The sequence below is a fragment of the Zootermopsis nevadensis genome, unplaced genomic scaffold (assembly GCF_977971745.1).
Source record: "Zootermopsis nevadensis isolate Lab colony 2312 unplaced genomic scaffold, Znev_1.0 Znev_ptg000028l, whole genome shotgun sequence".
In the NCBI taxonomy this organism is placed as follows: Eukaryota; Metazoa; Arthropoda; class Insecta; order Blattodea; family Termopsidae; genus Zootermopsis; species Zootermopsis nevadensis.
The window spans coordinates 2,517,454-2,545,039 of NW_028259160.1; the positions used below are offsets into that span (position 1 = coordinate 2,517,454).

The following is a 27,586-nucleotide window of genomic DNA, read 5'->3' on the forward strand; positions in this document are numbered from 1 at the left end:
TTATTTCATCCTTCGAACGTCAAAATATTCTCCTAAGAAAACTGTGCTCAATACACGTTCTTCCTTAAGATGAGAGACCAAGTTTTAACTTCACACAAAATTCCATGGAGTCGAACAATGATGATTATAATGATACGATATCTCACAGAACCATTAAAGTAATTCATGGACAAATTCGACGTAGTTTATCTGAAAATTTGGTGGACAAGGTGCAGTCCTACTGACGGCTGAAGTTTCGAGACATTAAGGGAGAAAGAAAAAGTAAATTTTGACAGCTCAGGATTAGACAATCAGCACAAATTACTTAAAGAGAAACTTTTTGAAAGACGAAATTGAATAGATATCGACTATGTAAGGAATACGAAGACACTAATAACCTTCTAACATCAGGATGTCATATTCTGGCAAAGAATGAAAATAAAAGGTAATAAAATATGTACACATCTGCATTACTCAATATGCAAAAAAATATTAGGCATTGCAGTAACATAAAACTGGTATTCACACACGCCTAAGCCAGTATTACAACATTACTGCGCAATCAAGGGGTAGAAACAGATAAAGTGGTTCTGGCAAACAGATCAGATATAATGACGAAAAACAATAAAGATAAAATTTGCTTACTGATGAAACAATACCATCAGATAGGAGTGGAATACAGGAGTCTGAAAAGAAATTAAAATATAAAAATCTAAGTATAGAAATGAAGGTAATGTGGAATATGAAATGCTTTTTATCATCAATTTTGATTCAGGCCAAGGAAATTGTAGCTAAAGGACTGCAAATTATACGGGATCAATACCAGGGACACACTCAGTATACGTATCTTATACAAAAGACAGTTGTACCAGGAACATCGTACATAATAAGGAAAGTGTTACAGTCAGAAACTCGAAGCCTGAGTGGTGGGGTTCGCCATTTTATCAAGAGGAGAAATACCAGAAAGAAATATGTGAAATGAGACCAAGAATAAAATGATTATGATAACAGTAATAATAAGTGATATTCTTACTTGCAGATGTATGTAATAAGTCCTTTCGTCATTCATTTCTCTTCTTAGAGTCTTGAAGTGTGGGTGAATTGTGTTACACGAACAGAAACACGTTGAATGATGCAACACAAAATTAGTCTTGGATTGCGATTTAATATCTTCCGTGTCTTGAACGAGGTATGTCACTTAAAAGTACTGAACACCTGTTACCAAAGACTTTGATGTTTAATAAAGTCACTGAAATTGAACTTCTTTTGTTGCTGTCTTTTTTTATATATTTTGTTCGTTTCACCATTGAGAACTGGTATGTCTAAATTACAATAAATATATATAAATAAAATAAGATAATTCTTTAAACTGAAACTCAACTTTAAAGGGGTTAAAATCATATGGAACGATAATATTGCGCAACACTTTTCAAACACACATAGTAAAGAATTAAATATATTAAATAAATTAAATACATTGTTACCTGATTTGTTACTAGTCAATGTATTATTTATCGTAACCTATTAATATATTTTACATACACCACGTGTTTATATTTAAATTAAAATAAACGTTTTCATTATATTATTGTGACTTAGAGCTGTTTTCAATTATTTTATGTTCGATTGTTAATTAAGAATGTTGTCGTGCTCGCTGAATTAAGCGCAAAATAAAGTCACTAATAATTTATACACACACGTAACTCTTGAGGCAAATCCCAGAGAGTACAGATGAGTCTGTTAATACGAGCTTACTGAATGACTGAGTGACTTGTAAAAGGACTTCCCGCCCTGAACGCACCTCCCAGTTGCAGGGGGTGGGGGGGAGTATGAAAAAAAAGAGAAAAAAAAAGCATCACGAATAAATAAAACAGAAGTTTAAAAAAAGGAAAAGCCACCGAAGGCATAACGTTGAGAAATGATGGGCGCGGGGGGGGGGGGAGATAGAATTGGACAGGGGTGGGGAGAGTGAGGGAAGTGAAAGTTGGTCCAAGCCAAAAATTCGAAGCTAAATTCTCTTTTGCTTCTTCGTGTTCTCTTAAGAGAATACATCACCCGCTCATGTAGCTTCCACCATAGACAAATCCCTCTTCCCCCCCCCCATTTCCCCTCTCCTTTTAACCTCGGTCATCTGTCTTGAACCATCCCAACATTTCATCAAGTTTATATACACATGTGTGTATGGTTTGTATTAAGTTAATTTGATGCCTCATATATTTGTTTATCTAATAAAGACCATATAACAGGCTAAAAATATTTTTATTTTGCGTTAACTAGACTGTTGTATACTGACTTACTGAATCCAATTAAATTTATATGCGTATTTCAATGCATAAAACACGTAAAAGAGACGAGTGTCATCTAGCGGTCGATACTTCAACTAACACGAAAGCAAGGCGATTATTAATTTTGTTACCAATTAAAAGAATTTGATCAAATAAACATAGATTGTGAGGCCGACAGGTGGGAACCATAACAATATTATCGTTGGTTTATGACCAAACTTGGAACTCTGGGCCTGTATTAAAGTTGTAAGACGAATTTAGTTTTGGTCCGTATCGGTCCAATATTAATTTCTACTCTGCACGAATATGGGGTAATTTCACAAAAAATTAGAACAGTACAAAAAAAATGAAACAGAAAATGCACGCAATTGTAATAATTCTGGCTCGTTAGCCGCAATTTTACCCAAAAACTTTTGTGAACAGCAGGAGAATTTCCCAACTTTCGATCTTTCTAAAAAGCAGAGAAATTATACACCCAATCACTCGTAAAATGTCCGAAAAGGCCTTAGGCAGGGATAAGGAGACTCATAGAAATTGTATATATCAAGTAAATTATAGATAAAATTAATATGCATAACATGTTCTGAAGTGGAATTTGTGTTTAAGGAGCTGATATCTATTCAGCTGTTCAAAGATTCACTGAGTTATGAAGGTTCATTATCGTGTTCAAAAAACCCACCATTGACCCGATCCTGAAGCAAATGAATCTAGTGTACTTTCTAGTTATTTAAAACCCACTTTAATATTATCTTCCTATCTTCGCCTAGGTCTGCCACATGATTTCGTCTCGTCGAAACATTCGATTGTGATGTCATAATCATTTCTTACAAACCCCATGCATGCCACATGTGCCACCCATCTCATTTTTCTTATGATGAATATAATACTTCCTTCAGAGAAGCTCCTCATTATGTACTTCTCTCCATTTTAATGCGGCTTTGCCCCTTTTGGAATCCAATAATCTATTCTACTTTGTACTTTATTTTATAATCCCAAAATGTTACGTGTCTTGTTCTAGGATTTGTCATAAACAAACATGAATCAGAGAAAGATACAAAATGTATTTCCAATCCACCAAGAGATCATGAAGGTTCTCAGCGGGCGTGGAGGTAAAGCTACACACATTCTCCACCTTGGCATTGGATGGTCAGATCGATACAAAGCTGAGTGTAATCCACTACTTGTCTTTATAAGTCTCTAAAGCCATGTTCCACCGTTGCAGTTAATTTTATGATTATACTAACAACGTAAACAAAATAAGCATTATTGATTCAATTATTATAATTTGTTCTAAGTACCCTGATACTTTGATAAAAATATCGATAACGCAGGATTTAAAGTCATTATCGAACCGCACCAGACCTAATTCTATTCAATTTTTATAACTATGTGCACTTCTCACGTTGAAAATATAAAATTCTCTTATATGCCATGTAGATACACGAATATAGAATGACAATTTACAAAAAAACATTAATAAAAAATAAAAAATCTGGAAATAAAGTGTTCTAAAATGTAAACAATTCAATATCATGATTAGGCCTACGTAAAGTATCATACCTTCAAGAAATAATAACACTATTTGGCTAAGTATAAAAATAAGCATGATCACATTGTTTAAAGAGTTTTGGTCACAAATGTACCTCAAGGTAGAAAGTTGTACCAACTTTTCGGCACCTCTACGTTTGAAACAAAAGAACTCTTTATGCAACTTTGCGGTTGATGCCCGACAGAAGACTGCATGAACCATGAAGGAATCAGTGGCTTATGGAACGTTTTCTGATGCATATTATCAGGTCAGTGCCATGACTGCTTGAATGAACACCCATACAAATAATTTACTAACATCACTGTACTGAATCTTACTTAAAACATGATAGTCACTCAGCACGTCAATAAATGACCTACTTCCATTGCAGTGTTTAAAATAACCGCCACTCTCTCTCGCATTCATCACGAAGTTCCGTTTTAATCTTATCCTTCCATCTACTACTAGGTTTCCAACGTACACTCTTCCCAAGTGGTTTCATCCAAGTCATCTGCTCAAATCCAAGGCATTTATTGAAATTACATAACATGGTAAATTTTTATGGTAAGATGGAACATTACCCCTTGTCGGCTATCCGCGAGTTTTTGTTCAGTGTATCAGGGGTTGGCCTCCATCCACAATCCGAGGACGAGCCATGACGTGGTGTGGTACAAAGAAAGGGAAATTTCGAAAAAAATGCTATCGCTCACTAAATCAACGTTTTTTCATCAAACACAAACAAATTTACCTTATCTCATTATTTGAGGCTAAGTAACTACCAAGAGCACATCACGCTTTTCAATATAAGAATAGCTCAACTGATTGGAAAAAATTTCTTGCTTTTATGTAACCCAAGTTTTCACTACCATGTTTACAACAGCCCACAGCGTTTTCCATAATCTGAGATTTTCCACTTCTCACACACCCTGTTTCTTTAACGTTCATTTTATTGTCACATCCAATCTATGTCTCGGTATCTTTTCCTTCATGTTTCTAGACTAAAATTTAGCATAAATTTCTCGTCTCTTCTCTTTATGATACATTAACAATTATGTGCACTCAAAATTAAGGCCGAATTTTATACTTACGATTTACTTTTAAAAATGCTACGATTATAAATGCTGCAAGAAATAAAGATGGATTCCGTTAAGAATATTATAACGTTTAGTCTGGTAGGACCGAAGCAGTAAGCTCCCCCTGAAACGTCGGTAAGTATAAACCAGACTGCATGATATAATATCCCAGAAGACAGCCATTTCTGCACTCAAATCTCAGCAAATTGCTGCATGTGTCGTTTATGAATTGGCGGTGCATGAATCCCAGGGATTCTGTTTCGTGTGAGCTGTGCCCTTGTGGTTCTAAACGACTACAACTCGTTAAACGTACCTTACCAGCGCCGTCTTTGCCGGCTGTCCACTGAAGTCCATCAAGCTGTGCAGACGCGCGCACAACACGTCAAGTGATTCTGTTGGAGAAGCTTTAGCTCAGTCCAACAAACCAGAAAACCCTAGAAATAAAAGCAATGCATGAACTAAAACTGGCAGTGCCTTCAAAGAAATGGATAAAGAAAGAGAAAATAATAAAATATAAAAGTGCAGAACGAAAGACAGAAAGAAACAATAGATAGAAAGAGAGATACAAAAAAGATAAACATTTTAAGAAGCAGAAACTTCAATTGTTTGTTTCTTCTTTTACTGAAATCCTCTTTATGAACTCACTTAGTTAAATGGCGTCGAATGACAGAACAATTACGTAAGAAAATTGGGTTTAGGTTGAAGATTTCTGTCTTCTGGGTTCTTGCTCTATGTAGTCTGGTCGATGTTAACCAACGTTTCAGAGGTCATACTGCCTCCGTCATCAGGGCGATGAGTATGAAGATTTCTGTCTTCTGGGTTGTTGCGCTGTGTAGTCTGGTCGATGTTAACCGACGTTTCAGAAGTCATACTGCCTCCGTCATCAGGGCGATGAGTATGAAGATTTCTGTCTTCTGGGTTCTTGCTCTATGTAGTCTGGTCGATGTTAACCAACGTTTCAGAGGTCATACTGCCTCCGTCATCAGGGCGATGAGTATGAAGATTTCTGTCTTCTGGGTTCTTGCTCTATGTAGTCTGGTCGATGTTTACCAACGTTTCAGAGGTCATACTGCCTCCGTCATCAGGGCGATGAGTATGAAGATTTCTGTCTTCTGGGTTGTTGCGCTGTGTAGTCTGGTCGATGTTAACCGACGTTTCAGAAGTCATACTGCCTCCGTCATCAGGGCGATGAGTATGAAGATTTCTGTCTTCTGGGTTCTTGCTCTATGTAGTCTGGTCGATGTTTACCAACGTTTCAGAGGTTATACTGCCTCCGTCATCAGGGCGGTGAGTCTGAAGATTTCTGTCTTCTGGGTTGTTGCGCTGTGTAGTCTGGTCGATGTTAACCGACGTTTCAGAAGTCATACTGCCTCCGTCATCAGGGCGATGAGTATGAAGATTTCTGTCTTCTGGGTTCTTGCTCTATGTAGTCTGGTCGATGTTTACCAACGTTTCAGAGGTTATACTGCCTCCGTCATCAGGGCGGTGAGTCTGAAGATTTCTGTCTTCTGGGTTGTTGCGCTGTGTAGTCTGGTCGATGTTAACCAACGTTTCAGAGGTCATACTGCCTCCGTCATCAGGGCGATGAGTATGAAGATTTCTGTCTTCTGGGTTCTTGCTCTATGTAGTCTGGTCGATGTTTACCAACGTTTCAGAGGTCATACTGCCTCCGTCATCAGGGCGATGAGTATGAAGATTTCTGTCTTCTGGGTTGTTGCGCTGTGTAGTCTGGTCGATGTTAACCGACGTTTCAGAAGTCATACTGCCTCCGTCATCAGGGCGATGAGTATGAAGATTTCTGTCTTCTGGGTTCTTGCTCTATGTAGTCTGGTCGATGTTAACCAACGTTTCAGAGGTCATACTGCCTCCGTCATCAGGGCGATGAGTATGAAGATTTCTGTCTTCTGGGTTGTTGCGCTGTGTAGTCTGGTCGATGTTAACCGACGTTTCAGAAGTCATACTGCCTCCGTCATCAGGGCGATGAGTATGAAGATTTCTGTCTTCTGGGTTCTTGCTCTATGTAGTCTGGTCGATGTTTACCAACGTTTCAGAGGTCATACTGCCTCCGTCATCAGGGCGATGAGTATGAAGATTTCTGTCTTCTGGGTTGTTGCGCTGTGTAGTCTGGTCGATGTTAACCGACGTTTCAGAAGTCATACTGCCTCCGTCATCAGGGCGATGAGTATGAAGATTTCTGTCTTCTGGGTTCTTGCTCTATGTAGTCTGGTCGATGTTAACCAACGTTTCAGAGGTCATACTGCCTCCGTCATCAGGGCGATGAGTATGAAGATTTCTGTCTTCTGGGTTCTTGCTCTATGTAGTCTGGTCGATGTTAACCAACGTTTCAGAGGTCATACTGCCTCCGTCATCAGGGCGATGAGTATGAAGATTTCTGTCTTCTGGGTTGTTGCGCTGTGTAGTCTGGTCGATGTTAACCGACGTTTCAGAAGTCATACTGCCTCCGTCATCAGGGCGATGAGTATGAAGATTTCTGTCTTCTGGGTTCTTGCTCTATGTAGTCTGGTCGATGTTAACCAACGTTTCAGAGGTCATACTGCCTCCGTCATCAGGGCGATGAGTATGAAGATTTCTGTCTTCTGGGTTGTTGCGCTGTGTAGTCTGGTCGATGTTAACCGACGTTTCAGAAGTCATACTGCCTCCGTCATCAGGGCGATGAGTATGAAGATTTCTGTCTTCTGGGTTCTTGCTCTATGTAGTCTGGTCGATGTTTACCAACGTTTCAGAGGTCATACTGCCTCCGTCATCAGGGCGATGAGTATGAAGATTTCTGTCTTCTGGGTTGTTGCGCTGTGTAGTCTGGTCGATGTTAACCGACGTTTCAGAAGTCATACTGCCTCCGTCATCAGGGCGATGAGTATGAAGATTTCTGTCTTCTGGGTTCTTGCTCTATGTAGTCTGGTCGATGTTTACCAACGTTTCAGAGGTTATACTGCCTCCGTCATCAGGGCGGTGAGTCTGAAGATTTCTGTCTTCTGGGTTGTTGCGCTGTGTAGTCTGGTCGATGTTAACCGACGTTTCAGAAGTCATACTGCCTCCGTCATCAGGGCGATGAGTATGAAGATTTCTGTCTTCTGGGTTCTTGCTCTATGTAGTCTGGTCGATGTTTACCAACGTTTCAGAGGTTATACTGCCTCCGTCATCAGGGCGGTGAGTCTGAAGATTTCTGTCTTCTGGGTTGTTGCGCTGTGTAGTCTGGTCGATGTTAACCAACGTTTCAGAGGTCATACTGCCTCCGTCATCAGGGCGATGAGTATGAAGATTTCTGTCTTCTGGGTTCTTGCTCTATGTAGTCTGGTCGATGTTTACCAACGTTTCAGAGGTCATACTGCCTCCGTCATCAGGGCGATGAGTATGAAGATTTCTGTCTTCTGGGTTGTTGCGCTGTGTAGTCTGGTCGATGTTAACCGACGTTTCAGAAGTCATACTGCCTCCGTCATCAGGGCGATGAGTATGAAGATTTCTGTCTTCTGGGTTCTTGCTCTATGTAGTCTGGTCGATGTTTACCAACGTTTCAGAGGTTATACTGCCTCCGTCATCAGGGCGGTGAGTCTGAAGATTTCTGTCTTCTGGGTTGTTGCGCTGTGTAGTCTGGTCGATGTTAACCGACGTTTCAGAAGTCATACTGCCTCCGTCATCAGGGCGATGAGTATGAAGATTTCTGTCTTCTGGGTTCTTGCTCTATGTAGTCTGGTCGATGTTTACCAACGTTTCAGAGGTTATACTGCCTCCGTCATCAGGGCGGTGAGTCTGAAGATTTCTGTCTTCTGGGTTGTTGCGCTGTGTAGTCTGGTCGATGTTAACCAACGTTTCAGAGGTCATACTGCCTCCGTCATCAGGGCGATGAGTATGAAGATTTCTGTCTTCTGGGTTCTTGCTCTATGTAGTCTGGTCGATGTTTACCAACGTTTCAGAGGTCATACTGCCTCCGTCATCAGGGCGATGAGTATGAAGATTTCTGTCTTCTGGGTTGTTGCGCTGTGTAGTCTGGTCGATGTTAACCGACGTTTCAGAAGTCATACTGCCTCCGTCATCAGGGCGATGAGTATGAAGATTTCTGTCTTCTGGGTTCTTGCTCTATGTAGTCTGGTCGATGTTTACCAACGTTTCAGAGGTTATACTGCCTCCGTCATCAGGGCGGTGAGTCTGAAGATTTCTGTCTTCTGGGTTGTTGCGCTGTGTAGTCTGGTCGATGTTAACCAACGTTTCAGAGGTCATACTGCCTCCGTCATCAGGGCGATGAGTATGAAGATTTCTGTCTTCTGGGTTCTTGCTCTATGTAGTCTGGTCGATGTTTACCAACGTTTCAGAGGTCATACTGCCTCCGTCATCAGGGCGATGAGTATGAAGATTTCTGTCTTCTGGGTTGTTGCGCTGTGTAGTCTGGTCGATGTTAACCGACGTTTCAGAAGTCATACTGCCTCCGTCATCAGGGCGATGAGTATGAAGATTTCTGTCTTCTGGGTTCTTGCTCTATGTAGTCTGGTCGATGTTTACCAACGTTTCAGAGGTTATACTGCCTCCGTCATCAGGGCGATGAGTATGAAGATTTCTGTCTTCTGGGTTGTTGCGCTGTGTAGTCTGGTCGATGTTAACCGACGTTTCAGAAGTCATACTGCCTCCGTCATCAGGGCGATGAGTATGAAGATTTCTGTCTTCTGGGTTCTTGCTCTATGTAGTCTGGTCGATGTTTACCAACGTTTCAGAGGTTATACTGCCTCCGTCATCAGGGCGGTGAGTCTGAAGATTTCTGTCTTCTGGGTTGTTGCGCTGTGTAGTCTGGTCGATGTTAACCAACGTTTCAGAGGTCATACTGCCTCCGTCATCAGGGCGATGAGTATGAAGATTTCTGTCTTCTGGGTTCTTGCGCTGTGTAGTCTGGTCGATGTTAACCAACGTTTCAGAGGTCATACTGCCTCCGTCATCAGGGCGATGAGTATGAATATTTCTGTCTTCTGGGTTCTTGCGCTGTGTAGTCTGGTCGATGTTAACCAACGTTTCAGAGGTCATACTGCCTCCGTCATCAGGGCGATGAGTATGAATATTTCTGTCTTCTGGGTTGTTGCGCCGTGTAGTATGGTAGATGTTTACCAACGTTTCAGAGGTCATACTGCCTCCGTCATCAGGGCGGTGAGTCTGAAGATTTCTGTCTTCTGGGTTGTTGCGCTGTGTAGTCTGGTCGATGTTAACCGACGTTTCAGAGGTCATACTGCCTCCGTCATCAGGGCGATGAGTATGAAGATTTCTGTCTTCTGGGTTGTTGCGCTGTGTAGTCTGGTCGATGTTAACTAACATTTCAGAGGTCATACTGCCTCCGTCATCAGGGCGATGAGTATGAATATTTCTGTCTTCTGGGTTGTTGCGCTGTGTAGTCTGGTCGATGTTAACCAACGTTTCAGAGGTCATACTGCCTCCGTCATCAGGGCGGTGAATATGAAGATTTCTGTCTTCTGGATTGTTGCGCTGTGTAGTCTGGTCGATGTTAACCGACGTTTCAGAGGTCATACTGCCTCCGTCATCAGGGCGATGAGTATGAAGATTTCTGTCTTCTGGGTTGTTGCGCTGTGTAGTCTGGTCGATGTTAACTAACATTTCAGAGGTCATACTGCCTCCGTCATCAGGGCGATGAGTATGAATATTTCTGTCTTCTGGGTTGTTGCGCTGTGTAGTCTGGTCGATGTTAACCAACGTTTCAGAGGTCATACTGCCTCCGTCATCAGGGCGATGAGTATGAATATTTCTGTCTTCTGGGTTGTTGCGCCGTGTAGTATGGTAGATGTTTACCAACGTTTCAGAGGTCATACTGCCTCCGTCATCAGGGCGGTGAGTCTGAAGATTTCTGTCTTCTGGGTTGTTGCGCTGTGTAGTCTGGTCGATGTTAACCGACGTTTCAGAGGTCATACTGCCTCCGTCATCAGGGCGATGAGTATGAAGATTTCTGTCTTCTGGGTTGTTGCGCTGTGTAGTCTGGTCGATGTTAACTAACATTTCAGAGGTCATACTGCCTCCGTCATCAGGGCGATGAGTATGAATATTTCTGTCTTCTGGGTTGTTGCGCTGTGTAGTCTGGTCGATGTTAACCAACGTTTCAGAGGTCATACTGCCTCCGTCATCAGGGCGATGAGTATGAATATTTCTGTCTTCTGGGTTGTTGCGCCGTGTAGTATGGTAGATGTTTACCAACGTTTCAGAGGTCATACTGCCTCCGTCATCAGGGCGGTGAGTCTGAAGATTTCTGTCTTCTGGGTTGTTGCGCTGTGTAGTCTGGTCGATGTTAACCGACGTTTCAGAGGTCATACTGCCTCCGTCATCAGGGCGATGAGTATGAAGATTTCTGTCTTCTGGGTTGTTGCGCTGTGTAGTCTGGTCGATGTTAACTAACATTTCAGAGGTCATACTGCCTCCGTCATCAGGGCGATGAGTATGAATATTTCTGTCTTCTGGGTTGTTGCGCCGTGTAGTATGGTAGATGTTTACCAACGTTTCAGAGGTCATACTGCCTCCGTCATCAGGGCGGTGAGTCTGAAGATTTCTGTCTTCTGGGTTGTTGCGCTGTGTAGTCTGGTCGATGTTAACCGACGTTTCAGAGGTCATACTGCCTCCGTCATCAGGGCGATGAGTATGAAGATTTCTGTCTTCTGGGTTGTTGCGCTGTGTAGTCTGGTCGATGTTAACTAACATTTCAGAGGTCATACTGCCTCCGTCATCAGGGCGATGAGTATGAATATTTCTGTCTTCTGGGTTGTTGCGCTGTGTAGTCTGGTCGATGTTAACCAACGTTTCAGAGGTCATACTGCCTCCGTCATCAGGGCGGTGAATATGAAGATTTCCGTCTTCTGGGTTGTTGCGCTGTGTAGTCTGGTCAATGTTTACCAACGTTTCAGAGGTCATACTGCCTCCGTCATCAGGGCGATGAGTATGAAGATTTCTGTCTTCTGGGTTGTTGCGCTGTGTAGTCTGGTCGATGTTAACCAACGTTTCAGAGGTCATACTGCCTCCGTCATCAGGGCGGTCAGTCTGAAGATTTCTGTCTTCTGGGTTATTGCGCTGTGTAGTCTGGTCGATGTTAACCAACGTTTCAGAGGTCATACTGCCTCCGTCATCATCCCCCTGATGACGGTTAACATACTACACAGCGCAACAACCCAGAAGACAGAAATCTTCATACTCACCGCTGTGAAAACCTCAAATCTTACGGGTTTAGATTATTTAACGAAACTTTCTAAACTGTATATAGTCCTATGCCTGTAACATCCAGCGTCGAACTGAAGTACGATGGCTGAGAAAAATGTATAAAGACGCTTTCATGGCCCGTTTTAAGTCACCATCTCTGCTGACAGTCAGCGTCCGGGGGCCGAATATCGATCACGTGACCTCCCACAAACGCAGTAGCAATGCAAACTTTGCAAGACTCATCCAAGCACAGTTTTCAGTGAGTGTACGTTTGGCAGAGGAGCGGTAATGCAGAGTGTGCCATTTGGCAACTAAAAGCACGAAGCTAGGGATGGAGGGGGGGGGGGGCTGATGAAAGGAAGCGTTGTTATTACTGCTCATCGGGAAGACAGAGAAAGAACAGGGCATGAATTAGTGACTACAGCGAAACGTGCGTAAACAACGCGTCGAAACATTTGTCAGCATCCCATAACCAATAAACTGAGTGAAAAATTGCATCTCTTGTGGAACTGAAACTGAAACGAAGTGAGATTTCAGCTTCTCTCAGCTGCAAATATGAAGATATCTGTCTTCTGGGCTCTGCGTCGTATAACACATTGCATGTGAGTCATTATTACGATTCTCCATTATAAGGCACTGATGTGAGCCTCCAATTTTTGACATAAATATATTTCTTATAATGAGGCTTCATTATAATACACTGCAATGATATTCATTATTACGAACCACACTAAAACGTGATTCATTTACGAGTCTCAGTAGTGGCCTATTTAAATCTGTCAGGTGACTCGCCGGCGGAAGGTGATAACAGCGAAGGAAACCCCTCGAGATAGCTCGTAACCTGGCAGGATATAACTGTCGTCATAAAATAAATAATTATAAAATTATATTTATTCAACAAACACCACGGATGAAACGCAGCGACGGAGTGGTTGGTACACCTGCTTCCTATTCCGGAGGACCCGAATTTAAGTCTCAGCCCAAAAACCAGCTATCCTGAGATTTCGCATTGTTTTCCTCAGTCCAATGCCGGGTCATTGTCGTAAATTACACTACGATCTCTCCCTTCCATATTCTTTTAATTAATTACTCATTAACTATATATCATTCAATGTTATGTATAATCTGAGCTGCTTTGTAGCACCTTTAAATAAAAACTACAAACAGTTCGAGAAACAATTACAATGCAAACGTCACAGTTTAACACATATAAATGTTTACATATCTGTGACGATAAGCTTACGACCCACTGCAGATAGGCAAATGCATGACATTTACATTAATTTATAGCGTACATTTAATTGTACGTCGCGTAGTATCGATATGTTACCGTAAAAGCCCGAATGTTAGTGAAACATAGGATTTACCAACATTCGGGCTTTTACGGTAACAGATAGACTCTTTGGTGCAGTGCGAGGCTTAAAGGTTGTGTTCATGAAAATTAGTGTCGCTCAATAGCACTCATCCACATCAAATATTCTCATCTCGGCGATATCAAATATTTATGCTTAATGCATTATTTAAAATAGCGATTCTAAAATTCATATTTATCCCTACAGTAAATTTCTAAACTATAAATTTTCATAAGGCTTGGAACTATAATTCTTTTATATAAATATTTTCCTGGTTTTAAAAGAAATATCAAGGAAATGTAAACAATCGGAAATACCAAACGAAACTAATGCTCGCCTAGGGTACACAGATGAAACAGTTATAACCTCACTTCTTGGAAAATTGGTCGTGTTTACATGCAGATACTTGGAAATGGATCTAGAAACGTGTGGGTGGTGGGCAATATATCAGTATCATTTTTCCATGGAAAATACAAATAAAAGTACGTCTCTGTACTATGAAATTATCTTTTATAACTCGTATCGTTTCTCGGATTAACCCCCTCCACTCACACAAACATTTTAGGCGCTTGGATAAGCATTCTGAAAACTAAAAGACATTTCGTAAATCAACTACAATTTAATCACACACTTTAACTAGCTAAATAGCTAAGTATCGCTCTTCACATGGATTTAGACACTGAAATAATTAAACTGTTTATTTAACAAGAAACTTTACAATCCTCTATTACAACTCTTCGTTTAATAAACAATAGCATGGCACTGCAGTTTCTTAACAGACACACAAACATTAGGACGTTGCAACAAACAAACACTGGATTATTCTTATTTATAAAATTTAGGTCATGAAATTGAAATATTGTGAGATGAGATATTTTTTGTACTCTGATCTCCGTGGAACGGCATGGTGAAATCTCTTACATATAAAAATCATCGATTTGTGGATTGAAACAAACAAGGTTACCTACCAGCCAGGCAGCACTTTATCCATGAATAGGAACATATGACTCTGTGTTGTGAAGACAAGAAGCTTCATATCTTCACATCTCTCTTAAATCTCCCTTTATCTTATCCCCGTGTCTTAAAATCAAATGCCTCTTATATGAATATATCCATCAATGAAGAATTTCTTTTCCAGTGTTGCAAGGGCAAAGGGTCTCGTATTTCATTTACTCCCTTCTGCCCCCTTGTTTGTCCCTGTGTTACAAGGATCCTCATATTCGTCATCTCCACCCATTTTTTTGTTGTGTGGGCAAAGAGCCTCATACCTGAATGCTTTCCTTTTTGTACCTGTGTTGTAAGGGCAAAGAACCTCCTATAAGAATGTGCCTCATTATTTGTCCCTGTGTTAGAAAAGCAAGAAACCTCATAAAGTCAGAGTATTTCTTGGAGCTCTCGGCAGCAACTCTCGAGGAATTTAATTGGGGATCTGAACAAACAAGCTGCACTCCCACGTGCTGCTAGAGACATCTGGCGACCACACGCATAAGCCCGTGTTTTATTGGTGAAAACTTTATCAATGCTCTTAACGACGTTCAAAGCAGTTCTGGGGCGCAGATACGCGCGCTGGGCTGATCTCTGGCTACTGTTTATTTTGTTTTAGACCTGAATGAAATTGCAGTCACGGGATGACTTGCTGCATTTGACACAGCAAATTCTGAACAAGGCGGTTCAGGCCTGTTTCCTGAATGACAACGCGGCAGTGCTACACGTTTTATGAAACAAATAGAATTTCAGTTCCTTAGTTTTGTAATACAAAACGGAATTTTTCCTCTTTTAAGGAATTCGAATTTTCACTAACGTGTTGATAAAAACATTTCACTGAATCCTGAGTTTACACTGAACACAGTCACATCTTCACACACGGATCTCTAAATTACATTTTAATATTTTCCTTACATATATTCATAAATTTTGTACTAATCTATTTCCTTCAGGTGTTTCGATTAAAAATTCTGTATCCGTACAATTAAATCACCTTAGCAGGCCTGTGTACGTAATATGTACAAAACAATGCAAATGTTGACGCTAGTCGACATGTATTTTTCTTCACCCTTCGATATTTTGCTCTTTGCGTGCGTGTGTGTGTGGGTGGTGTGCGTGCGTGCATCTGATAAGACTGTAGCGGTTTGTCACGCACAGAGTGTTACAAAACATAAAAGCGAGATATTGCAAAACTTCCCTCTTTATCTCATCATGCTTTCTTACGCCGAGATAATCGTGGAGCCAATATTATTACTAATACTTTCATTGAGAATTTTATTAACTTCATCACAATATTTATTACTACGTACTTTTTTCAGAAGCTTGAATGACACTGATTGGTTTTAGATCTCATTGCGTCGTGTTCTCTACTTACTGATCTAAAATGACATCTTCCAACTTGTCCCGTTTCTAATACAATAATTCATATTAATCCTATGTATTCTGATACTGATATGGACAACAGTGTCGAAAGACAATAACCTGTGAGGTCATTATTATTTTCATCAACAAAATTATCATAATCGCCTTCCTTGCCTTCGCGCATTGCACACAGCCTACACAAGCCTAAAAATTATCTTAAGAAAATTACAAATTACCCTCTAGGCTACATACAAAGCCGGATAATTTCTTAAGTAATTTAGTCTATCAACTTCTGAAAAGGAGATGGCTGTCGTCTGTAGTCAGCTAGACGTTTACCGACGTTTCAGATGTCCATGCTGCCTCCATCATCATGGCGATCGCCCTTGTGATGGAGGATGATCCAAGATGACAGCCATCTTCAAACTCACCGACGTTAAAACCTCGTGTGCTATATTTCTCAAAAGGACTTGCTCCATGTACCTAGATACTCCGGGATAGCTCAGTCAGTATAGTGACTAGCCAGCCGGACGACCGGGGTTCGATCCCCGACGGGGGCAGAGGATTTTTCCTCTAGCCTCTGCGTCCAGACCGGCTCTGGGGCCCACCCAGCCTCCTCTACAATGGGTACCGGGGTCCTTTCCCGGGGATAAAGCCGGCCGGGGCGTGATGCTGACCACTCACCCCCATCTAGTGCCGAGGTCAAGGAAGAGAGGACCTATACCTCCTCTCCCCCCAAACGCCTACATGGCGTATAGTGGGACAAACTTTACTTTTACTTTACCTAGGTACTCAGTTTAATATCGGTACTGTTTATTTATCCTATAATTCTATCAACCTGTGAAGAATGATAAAAAATACAGAGCGAGAACTCTCCCAAATACAGAGGAAAACAGTTGACGAATGTAGTTATGCACAGGTTCACCTTAAAAGATTTTTAAAACGCTTCCAGATTTTTCCCGGAGGTAAAATAGCTTCATCTTGAAGAATGACATAATCAGGCTGAAAAGAAGCCCGTCTGTTCTATAAACAATCAAGCCGTATAGCAATGGAACATGGGTTTAATCTCCAGAATGTTTACACTGAAGACCAAGTCATGTCTTCGATTCAGTTTACATATTTAACACTTTTTTTTCCTTTGATGAGCCTTTAGGGCTTTTTAAAATGCCTGTACTGCTCGTATAACCACAATAAGGAGGCGAAGAATTAAACATTTCCATGATTGTTGTAAGGCAAAGCGTTTCCTGGCAACCGCAAGATTCCTGGCGACCAGACTTCAACATGGCTCAGTTCACACCAGTACGCCTACGCAAAAACTCACACATGAACCAAGTGAAGACACAGTTCACGTGAATGACTACGGGTTAGACGGCCAGGGTTCGATTTCTGGCAAGATTTCGTTTTGTCTCAATGTCCAGACCGGTTCTACCAACTGCACAGTCTACAGAGCTATTATTCGGAGTTAAAACGGTCATAACGTGAAGCTAACCACTCGCGCTATGTTCACAAACGCGGAAGCCGCTAACATTCAGAGGCTATTTCTAAACGGATCCACTGTACAATGAGTAATTTCATACTAGTCACCAAAATTTTTAAGAATATGATAGACGGAACATGTAGCAGGCATGAGGATGATGGGAAATGCGTACAGAGTTTCGATCAGAATATTGAAACGGATAGATCACTTAAGATACAAATTGAACATGAATAAGGCAGTAAGGTGTGGACTACATTCGTGTGGCTGTTTAAACACTGTAACGTACCTTAAGGTTCAATAAAATAAATGGAATTTATTCACTAGTTGAGCGACCGTTAGGTTCCCATGGACTGTGTTTCGTTGTGTTAGTTATTTGAATCAAAAGACAGACACGCAGTGATTTCGTTTATATATATATATATATAATGGCGAAACTAAATAACTTCTGTGTAAGATTTGAGGTTTTCACAGCGGTTAGTATGAATATTTCTGTCTTCTACCGTACTACACGACGCAACAACCCAGAAGACAGAAATCTTCATACTCATCGCCCTGATGACGGAGGCAGTATGACCTCTGAAACGTTGGTAAACATCGACCAGACTACACAGCGCAACAACCCAGAAGACAGAAATCTTCATACTAAGAATCGCCCTGATGACGGAGGCAGTATGACCTCTGAAACGTTGGTTAACATCGACCAGACTACACAGCGCAACAACCCAGAAGACAGAAATCTTCATACTCATCGCCCTGATGATGGAGGCAGTATGACCTCTGAAACGTTGGTTAACATCGACCAGACTACACAGCGCAACAACCCAGAAGACAGAAATCTTCATACTAAGAATCGCCCTGATGACGGAGGCAGTATGACCTCTGAAACGTTGGTTAACATCGACCAGACTACACAGCGCAACAACCCAGAAGACAGAAATCTTCATACTCATCGCCCTGATGATGGAGGCAGTATGACCTCTGAAACGTTGGTTAACATCGACCAGACTACACAGCGCAACAACCCAGAAGACAGAAATCTTCATACTAAGAATCGCCCTGATGACGGAGGCAGTATGACCTCTGAAACGTTGGTAAACATCGACCAGACTACACAGCGCAACAACCCAGAAGACAGAAATCTTCATACTAAGAATCGCCCTGATGACGGAGGCAGTATGACCTCTGAAACGTTGGTTAACATCGACCAGACTACACAGCGCAACAACCCAGAAGACAGAAATCTTCATACTCATCGCCCTGATGATGGAGGCAGTATGACCTCTGAAACGTTGGTTAACATCGACCAGACTACACAGCGCAACAACCCAGAAGACAGAAATCTTCATCGCCCTGATGACGGAGGCAGTATGACCTTTGAAACGTTGGTTAACATCGACCAGACTACACAGCGCAACAACCCAGAAGACAGAAATCTTCATACTCATCGCCCTGATGATGGAGGCAGTATGACCTGTGAAACGTTGGTAAACATCGACCAGACTACACAGCGCAACAACCCAGAAGACAGAAATCTTCAAATAACTTCTGCAGCTGAAAGAACTGTAAAAAATCGGAGAATGAAGCAAAAGTCCTCTCTCTTATAAAGTCGTACAGAAAGATGCAGAAGAAGACTTGATATAACAACGTTAAATCAGAGGGCGATAAGTCAAAACGAAACAGTCTGTCAACATGTGATCTCAGGTACAACTAATTACTGATGAATGAATACGACTTCTTTACGTTGCCCTTCACTCTGAGTTACGTAGCATAGAGAGAGTGAGTGAGTGATAGTCTGTATTCAATGCCAAGGTTCGGATATTCGGGGAGGGTGTGAACCCAGCTTCACCTAGACCCCGCAGGTTTCAAACACATGCGGCACACTAGCAGCAGTAGTAGCAACTGCATTCGTTGTTTTTTTTTCTCCCTTCCTAATAATATTATTTCCCGGAAACTTCTTTCAAGTCGGAGCAAAATAAAAAAAACACTCTTTAATATACACAATAGATTAGATATAGCACACCATCAAAGAAAAAATATATAAATCAATGCAAACACAAAAATAATTTAGAAACAAATGTAAATATCCATTAGCAGTGGTTGATATACGGAAAGATGTAAAATTGTTTCTTTCTTCAAATGTTTATACTCAAAATTTGACAGGTATATACCTCTAACGATCTATATAAGGATTATGACTATAAGCTGGTTGAAATGTGACAAAGATGAGGAGCTTGGAAGTGATGTCTGCTTGTATTTAACGCATTAGAAACTGTGCTAAGTAATGGATCACTAAATCACATGATTATTGGTAGTTATGTTCTTTTATTGTTCTCAACATTCAACCGAAAATATCTAAAGAAAATAGAATTTACCTTGTAAGAGTTGAGGTTTTCACAGCGGTGAGTATGAATATTTCTGTTTTTTACCGTACTACACGACGCAACAACCCAGAAGACAGAAATCTTCATACTAATCGCCCCGATGATGGAGGCAGTATGACCTCTGAAACGTTGGTTAACATCGACCAGACTACACAGCGCAACAACCCAGAAGACGGAAATCTTCATACTCTGATGACGGAGGCAGTATGACCTCTGAAACGTTGGTAAACATCGACCAGACTACACAGTGCAACAACCCAGAATACGGAAATCTTCATACTCTGATGAAGGAGGCAGTATGACCTCTGAAACGTTGGTAAACATCGACCAGACTACACAGCGCAACAACCCAGAAGACAGAAATCTTCATACTCATCGCCCTGATGATGGAGGCAGTATGACCTGTGAAACGTTGGTAAACATCGACCAGACTACACAGCGCAACAACCCAGAAGACGGAAATCTTCATACTCTGATGAAGGAGGCAGTATGACCTCTGAAACGTTGGTAAACATCGACCAGACTACACAGCGCAACAACCCAGAAGACGGAAATCTTCATACTCTGATGACGGAGGCAGTATGACCTCTGAAACGTTGGTAAACATCGACCAGACTACACAGCGCAACAACCCAGAAGACGGAAATCTTCATACTCTGATGAAGGAGGCAGTATGACCTCTGAAACGTTGGTAAACATCGACCAGACTACACAGCGCAACAACCCAGAAGACGGAAATCTTCATACTCTGATGAAGGAGGCAGTATGACCTCTGAAACGTTGGTAAACATCGACCAGACTATCGGTGTTTCCATGGACTACAAATCTCCGTCAAAACACATCACTCATTACAACTTTAGCTTCTTCCTGTGAAATCAGGAACTGGTTTTCACACAGTGGGCCGCGCGCTTTGCTGTGCGCCGCAGCGTGACGGTTCCGGGCTAAATCTTCCGTGTAGATGGATTACACCCACACGTGTGTGTGGGTTTAGGACACACTGGACAGACAAATAGAGGGACAAACGGAAAGAAATGAATAAGAGTGAGAAGAAGTAAGTGTTATAGATCATGGTTTTCACCCTGAAGCTGGAGGAAATATATTTCTCCGAAACGTTAGTAAACAGCCAAAATTATTTAAGGTGCAACAACCCAGAAGTTTACCATCGGTAATCTGAGCAGTAAAAATTTTTAAAAATTATATTAAAGACAAGTGTTAGTAACACATGCCACTTACGGGGAAGATCTTAAAAATTACCCTTTTTGTTTATAAGTTAATAATCTCTGTATTACAGCGCACGAGGTTCATCATCGAGTGCAGACCAACGCTGGGACCCATTCAACATTATCAGTGATACTTTCTTCGTGGACATACAAAGTTTCTCCAGAAAAATACCAGAATAGTGCCTCCAACACTTACCGGGGGGCGAAGTTACCCAAAACCGAAGCTAACTGATCTCGCCATCTAGTTCATTAGTCAAGGATTCGAGCTATACATTTGCTCTTCGATACTTCTTCAAGGAGTGCTGATGAATTTAACACATTAGAACTTTCACAGAGATTCAAATAATTTTTTTTTTTTTTGGTTTGATTGTTTGCTGACTTAACAGAACAAAGATCAATTACAAAATAAACACAGGTTAGATACAATAAAAAAGAAGAAAAAGGACAAAGCAAATATACACAAGAAATAAAAGACTAAGTCAGAGCGATGTAATTATATCATTTAAATCACAATTGTTCCAACTACACAAATAGATATTGGCAGTAAAACAATTAGAAAAATGTATACTATTATATTAATTAAAATTAATATATAAACCGCCACGGTGGTCTAGCGGTTAGAACGCTGGCCTTGTAATCCTGGGGTCCCGGGTTCGATTCCCGGCGGTGCCCGAATTTATAACTTGTGTTGGGCAAGGCCGTGGTCTAGGCAACACGGAGTTTTCCTCCGCGGGCTTCCCCGGTTTCTCCGTGGCATCCCAACAATTACTCCATTCACACACAGAAGAAGGCAATGGCAAACCACTTCTGGATCATCTGCCAAGAACGTATATGAACAGGTCCCAGTCCGAGAAAAGGATGGAAGGATCCTGTTCATATGGACCTGTCGTCAGACAGAACACTAAAATAATAAATAATAATAAATATATAATACATTGTGATATAATAGTATCAAAAATAATAATAATTAAATTAAAACGAGGCCAATTACATCTAAGCATTAAAACAGTATAAACATAATCTATCATAATAACATTTACAAATGGCTTAAGAGACCAAGAAATAACATTCGAAAGATAAGAAACGAATTCTAAATGTACGATATGAAAGTTACAAAGTTTAGACAAAGAAAATTTGAAATCATTGAAAAAGGAGAACAATTGAGCAGAATCCAAAGAGACAGAATTACCAAACTATTCAACAATTACGAAACGCATGGATCAAGGAATCGAGGATGAATCAAAGAGACTTCCTGACGACTAAAGCCAGAACAAGTAAACAAGCGAATTGACCGTTTGAACGATAATCATCACGCGACAAAAGAAAGAATTATGAAATTCAATGTCCTTACGAAGAGGAACACAAGCTTAAACCACAGGTTTTGAGTTGAAAATCCGAAAACGTAGACCAATTTTAGTCATTAGTTTCCGTTAGAATGTCCAGGAATTGACAGCGAAACTTTCCCGTTCGCCACGGTTATGACTGTCAAAGGAAGCCGATGGGGGCGCAGAGGAGACCTGCTTTGAAGACTCCGAACACGTCGATCGGAATTTGAACCAAATGTCGCTGGAACTTACGACGCCCCGAGAACTGCGCAAACTATTTCAAGCTTCAGGGTGGGCCCATATTCCTTTGTTTTTGGCCTTGTTTACTGAAAGACGTCCTATTTGTGCATTCATGCGCACCTGTGAAAAATCCAGGCAAGGCCGTAGGAGTGTACACGGATGAATTATTTCAACGATGACAAAATTTCATAAGAAGAGCTTCATAAATTTAATTCTTTCCAGATTATTATTCGGGTGATGAAATCAAGGAGGATGAGCTGGGAGAGGTGTGTGGGACACGAATGGATAACATGATGAATGAGAAATTTATCGGAAATTAAGGGGAGGAAGCAACTTAAGATGCCTAGGGGAATGTGGGAGCATAATATTAAACGGATCTTGCAGAAATTGGGTATGTTGTTGGCTCAGGATAGGGTCCAGTGGCTGGTTCTTGTCATAATGAAATTTCGGTTCCATAAAATTCAGGGTATTAACATTTCTTAACTTTTCGCAGAAGATTAGAATTATCTTCATGCAGGTTTCCACAATATTTTGAGTACACGTGGTCAACACTGTTGAGCAGACTGATATATATATATATATATATATATATATATATATATATAGAGAGAGAGAGAGAGAGAGAGGAGGGGAGAGGCTATACTGAGTCTACAGCAGGCTGTCTGTGCCTGACCAAGACGTAAATGGGAGGATATTAAAATAGAATTTAAGTAAGTAGGGTGCCATGATGTGGAGGACTCTTACGATCATGGTAATGAACCTTCGGATTTTATAAAACGCAACGACTTTCTTGACTAGCTGAGTGACTATCAGCTTAATAGTACCTACTCTGGTCCTCCTATCCAATGGGTACCCGGATCCATTCCCGGGGATAAAGCGAGGCCGGGGCATGACGCTGACCTCTCACCCCTATCCATATCCGAGGTTAAGAATAAGTAGGAGCTATACCACCTCTCCCCTCAAGCGACTACAAGGCGTATAGTAGGACAGCTTTACTTTTTACTCTGGTATATGTAGTTTGTTGGTTAGGGAGATATTCATAAAATGGATCTGCATAGCCTGAGACATTGGCACAAAGCTAATTTCAAGAAAATCACTTCTATAATTGTACTGAATCAATTACATGAGTTGTGCAGTCTCGATACCAATACGAGGTTAAATTGTGTGTGTGTAAGTTACGTCATTAGTTACCAGTGTCTCCTTCCTGATAACAGTGGACTCTCAGTGCCACCTATGGGTAACATTTTAAAGCGTGTGATTAGTTGCCACCTGCCGTTATAAAGTCGAGATCATAGATTCAACAAAGAAATATTCAACACGCAAAGAAACACAATAATATAATTATTATTAATAAATTCTGTTAAAACGTTTATATTTTACAGCACAAAGAGGAAAGGCAGAAAGTAGCTAACGACACTCACCCCCCCCCCCAAAAAAAGAGACGTGCGGGGCACGCATTTTTAAGCTCACATAAGAATTTTAGATCTACGTCTACGAGATGATAATTTTATTTTTTATTTATAGTGTTCTGTCTGACGACAGGTCCATATGAACAGGATCCTTCCATCCTTTTCTCGGAATGGGACCTGTTCATATACGTTCTTGGCAGATGATCCAGAAGTGGTTTGCCATTGCCTTCTTCTGTGTGTGAATGGAGTAATTGTTGGGATGCCCCGGAGGAAAACTCCGAGTTGCCTAGACCACGGCCTTGCCCAACACAAGTTATAAATTCGGGCACCGCCGGAAATCGAACCCGAGACCCCAGGATTACAAGGCCAGCGTTCTGACCGCTAGACCACCGTGGCATGAGATGATAATAAGTTGTTTTAATTGTACAATACAAATAATTTACAGAATTTATTCAATCCAAATTCCACTACGAAAATAATTTCTGTAATATGGAACGTCACAGACCAATGGTTAGCTTTTCTTCTTCATATTCCGAAAATCCCTGATTCAAAACTCTGTCCTGAAATTCTTTTAACCTGACAGAGGTTTTTCGTGGTTTCCTACAGTCCCTACATGCAAATGCCAGACAGTACCTTAAATTAGGCCACGACCACTTCCTTCCATATCATTCCCAATCCATTAGGCCTACTCATTAATCATCACCGAATCATCCGATGATATTTTGTTAAAGAAACCACAGATAAAATTTTAGAAGCAAACAATCCAGAGATCACGCAATGAGTACGAACGCTAGCGTACTCTCTTGATGACTGCCTCAACTTCAGTTTCCACCCCGCTCCGAGTAGTCGCCACTGTTTTACTCCCGCGCACAAGATTAAAATAACTTAAGATCCTTAAAGGGGAGGGTTCACATCCTTCCACTGCCAAAATCACACCGCCAATCAGAGTCTTGTATTCTACACGGGAGGAGCATCCGACAATTTTCATTGGTCGGGCATCTCCAAAGTCCATACGCTCATTGGACAGTCGTCACCAAGAGAATATCAGACGCAATTCTCCTCCGCGCCTGTAATCAATGCAACGCCCTGAGTAATGTTTTTTTTTATATATAATCTCGTCAATTTTTTTTTCTCCCCACTCTGTACGACGCGAGACGGTATTCTAAATGAAGAACTGCGCTTAAGATGTTTTTTTGTGTCCAAGGACCATGTTCTGAAGACATGGTCCCTTGTCCCCCACCCCCCCCCCACCCCCACCCTAAGTATTCGACCAAGGTTTTGTATAAACGTTGCCCCCAGAGCCGAACAACGATTCATTCATATTCTAAGCGTTGCTTAGGAGACGTCGCTTGTTGCGTATTTTGTAGTTACTACGAGGTTTAGGGAACGATAAAAAAAATTTCGAGGGCGTTTTCATTCAAAGAAGTTTCTTTATTTATTTATTTATATACAGCAGGAACCAGCAAAATATACTTTCCTTAAACACGGTGACAAATTCTTCCCACTTCCGCTCAGCGAACAACAAAAACATTTAATTCAAAATTTTTAGAAAACGCGTAATAAAGTCTTTAAGAATTTTTAATTTGTACAATCGTAAATACACTTGAGAGTTTCTTCGTAATCCTGGCTGTGAAACGTTGTGCTAAGAGAAAAAATGATTTATAAACCCTACAATATCAATCAATAATTTATATACAACGTACATTATTTTGAAGCATTTCATGGAATAATTTATCTTTTTTTAAAAAAAAATAAAACAGTTTTAATATCAAGTGACATTTCAGTGTGAATCCTTTTAATGTGCCTGTGTTTTGTGTTTTTATTGTATTAAATTATGTGACATCGTTGCGGACGTGACTTGAAACTGAATCAAATATTCTACAACAAAAGAAAACATTCTCTGGTACTGTATCACAAACTTATATAAAGTGTTGACTGAGCCAATTTAAAATCGACATATGATATGTAGTGATTCAAAATATTACGCGAAGAAGTTATTGTTAAACTAGACATCGGCGATAAACTATTGAACCTTTCCGTGTTTATATTTTATAACAATACGAACTTCGGGACACAAGCCCTTCTTCTGGAATAATGAAGACCCACACTTGAGGGCCGCGAGTGTTAGATCAGCCATGCTGTCCACGCAGCAGCACATCCTGAGGGCAAGTCCTTGCCCCGACGCCACCCCTCGACCCGTCGTCACAATCTGCGCCAGCACGGCTGCAAGCGTGGCCGCCGCGGCCGTTGCGGCGATCGGCGGTGACAGAACGTCGTTAATCGGGACGTCTGTGGCGCCTGGCGACGCCGACAAGACGGAGATAAACGAGGCCGTTACAAAGGTACTGGAGGGATATGACTGGACGCTGGTACCCATCGTCACAAAGTGAGTAAAGCTAGATCACGTTTTCTTTAAAATTCGATATACATTTACTTTTTTCTGTCTTCTGGTTTGAAGCTCCGTGTAGTCTGGTATAAATTTACCCGAAGTTTAAGAGGTTCTTGCTGCCTCCATCATTATCATCATCGCACTGATGATTAAGGCACCGAATATCTCTGAAACGTCGGCAAACTTCCACCAGACTACGCGCCGCTTCAAACCAGAAGACAGACCATCTGTGGACTCGCCGACGTGAATATTTTAAATCATAATCTCTTCTGTTCACTTTGCACTTATACGCCATGTTTTTAATTGAAATCTTCGGGAGTGAGGTCCGGTGACCGTAGTGGCCAAGTCTGCGAATCACAACGACCAAGCTATCGGCCATTGAACTTTTCGTTTGGGGTACTTTGTCACGTGTCGACTGAAATGTTAGGTTTCCTGTCTCCTAAGCTGGAAGTGAATATGTAAACAAAAATTAATGAATGAACCTGATGTTCATCGTAAGGGTCACAAGGCATCGAGACCTACCACCGATATCTTCACCGCCATGAGCACCTCGAATCTCAGACAGCACAGAAAAGAGGTAATGACAGATTCTTTGTCTTTGATATGGAGGTAAAAGTTCGGAAAGAGGAGGTTGAGGCCCTATCCTGAACCATATCTTCTAAATGATCTCTTCCATTGAGATTTCCCGACAAAAATTATGTACGCATTGCTCATATCACCTATACGTATTATATGCCCTGCTCATCCCATCATCCTTTGTTTTCAACATCCTAAAATTTTTGATAAAGATTAAAGAATTATGAAACTCCTTATCTCCCAGCCACCAAGGCCAATTATTCTCCTTAGTGTTCCGTTCCAAACGCCCTCAAATATCCCAATAAATATTTTTGGGCATGAACATTTCAGCAACACGTGCCAACGAGACAGTGTTTGACTGTTCATTTAATTTGGTCGTTACCATTAATCGCTTTGGGTCAGATGGTCAGAAAAGATTGTGCGTCCTATCTACAAAATTTACACAGACATCAATGAATGCGTGAGCTACAGCGTTGGTTCTCAGACTGCGCGCCGAGAAACCACAGTTCACGTGATAACTCGAAAGCAATGGCTGATAAATGAAAATATAAATAAGCGTAAATATTTTAAACGGAATAATAAACAAAATTTTACAATTACAAATGAAACAATGTCCAAAGGACAGACAGAAATAAGCCAAAGAATTTATAACTACAAAAATTGCCAAGTCGGGCTGCACTGACTAGAAAACGCACTATATAAATTCTACAGAAAAAATAATTACTTCTTAAAGTTGAAAAATCACCTAATTAACACAGACGCAGAGAACTCCAATGCCTCAAAACAGCTAACAACAAAGCCTGTCACAGGAAAATATC

General features: G+C 41.0%; 2 protein-coding genes across 6 annotated transcripts in view; one reads left to right on the top strand and one right to left on the bottom strand.

Annotated features, from left to right (window-relative positions):
• The window catches only part of LOC110829412 (uncharacterized), a 134,333-nt gene that overhangs the window by 43,669 nt on the left and 63,078 nt on the right, over nt 1-27,586 (bottom strand). For 2 of the 4 annotated variants that reach the window (XM_022063101.2, XM_087357740.1), the window contains exon 2: nt 5,179-5,299. The exons of 1 other annotated variant lie outside the window; for it this stretch is intronic. The gene's annotated coding sequence lies outside the window, so the exon portion shown is untranslated. Of the gene's footprint in view, nt 1-1,012; nt 1,347-5,178; nt 5,300-27,586 lie in introns of those variants that run through there. One more of the 4 variants, XM_022063103.2, reaches the window with a different exon arrangement.
• LOC110829417 (transcription factor Sox-8) overlaps nt 25,126-27,586 on the top strand; it is a 47,086-nt gene continuing 44,625 nt past the window's right edge. For both annotated transcript variants that reach the window (XM_022063114.2, XM_087356847.1), the window contains exon 1: nt 25,126-26,189. In XM_022063114.2, coding sequence (XP_021918806.2) covers nt 25,939-26,189 — 251 coding nt within the window. In that variant the 5' untranslated portion in view covers nt 25,126-25,938. The remainder of the gene's footprint in view (nt 26,190-27,586) is intronic.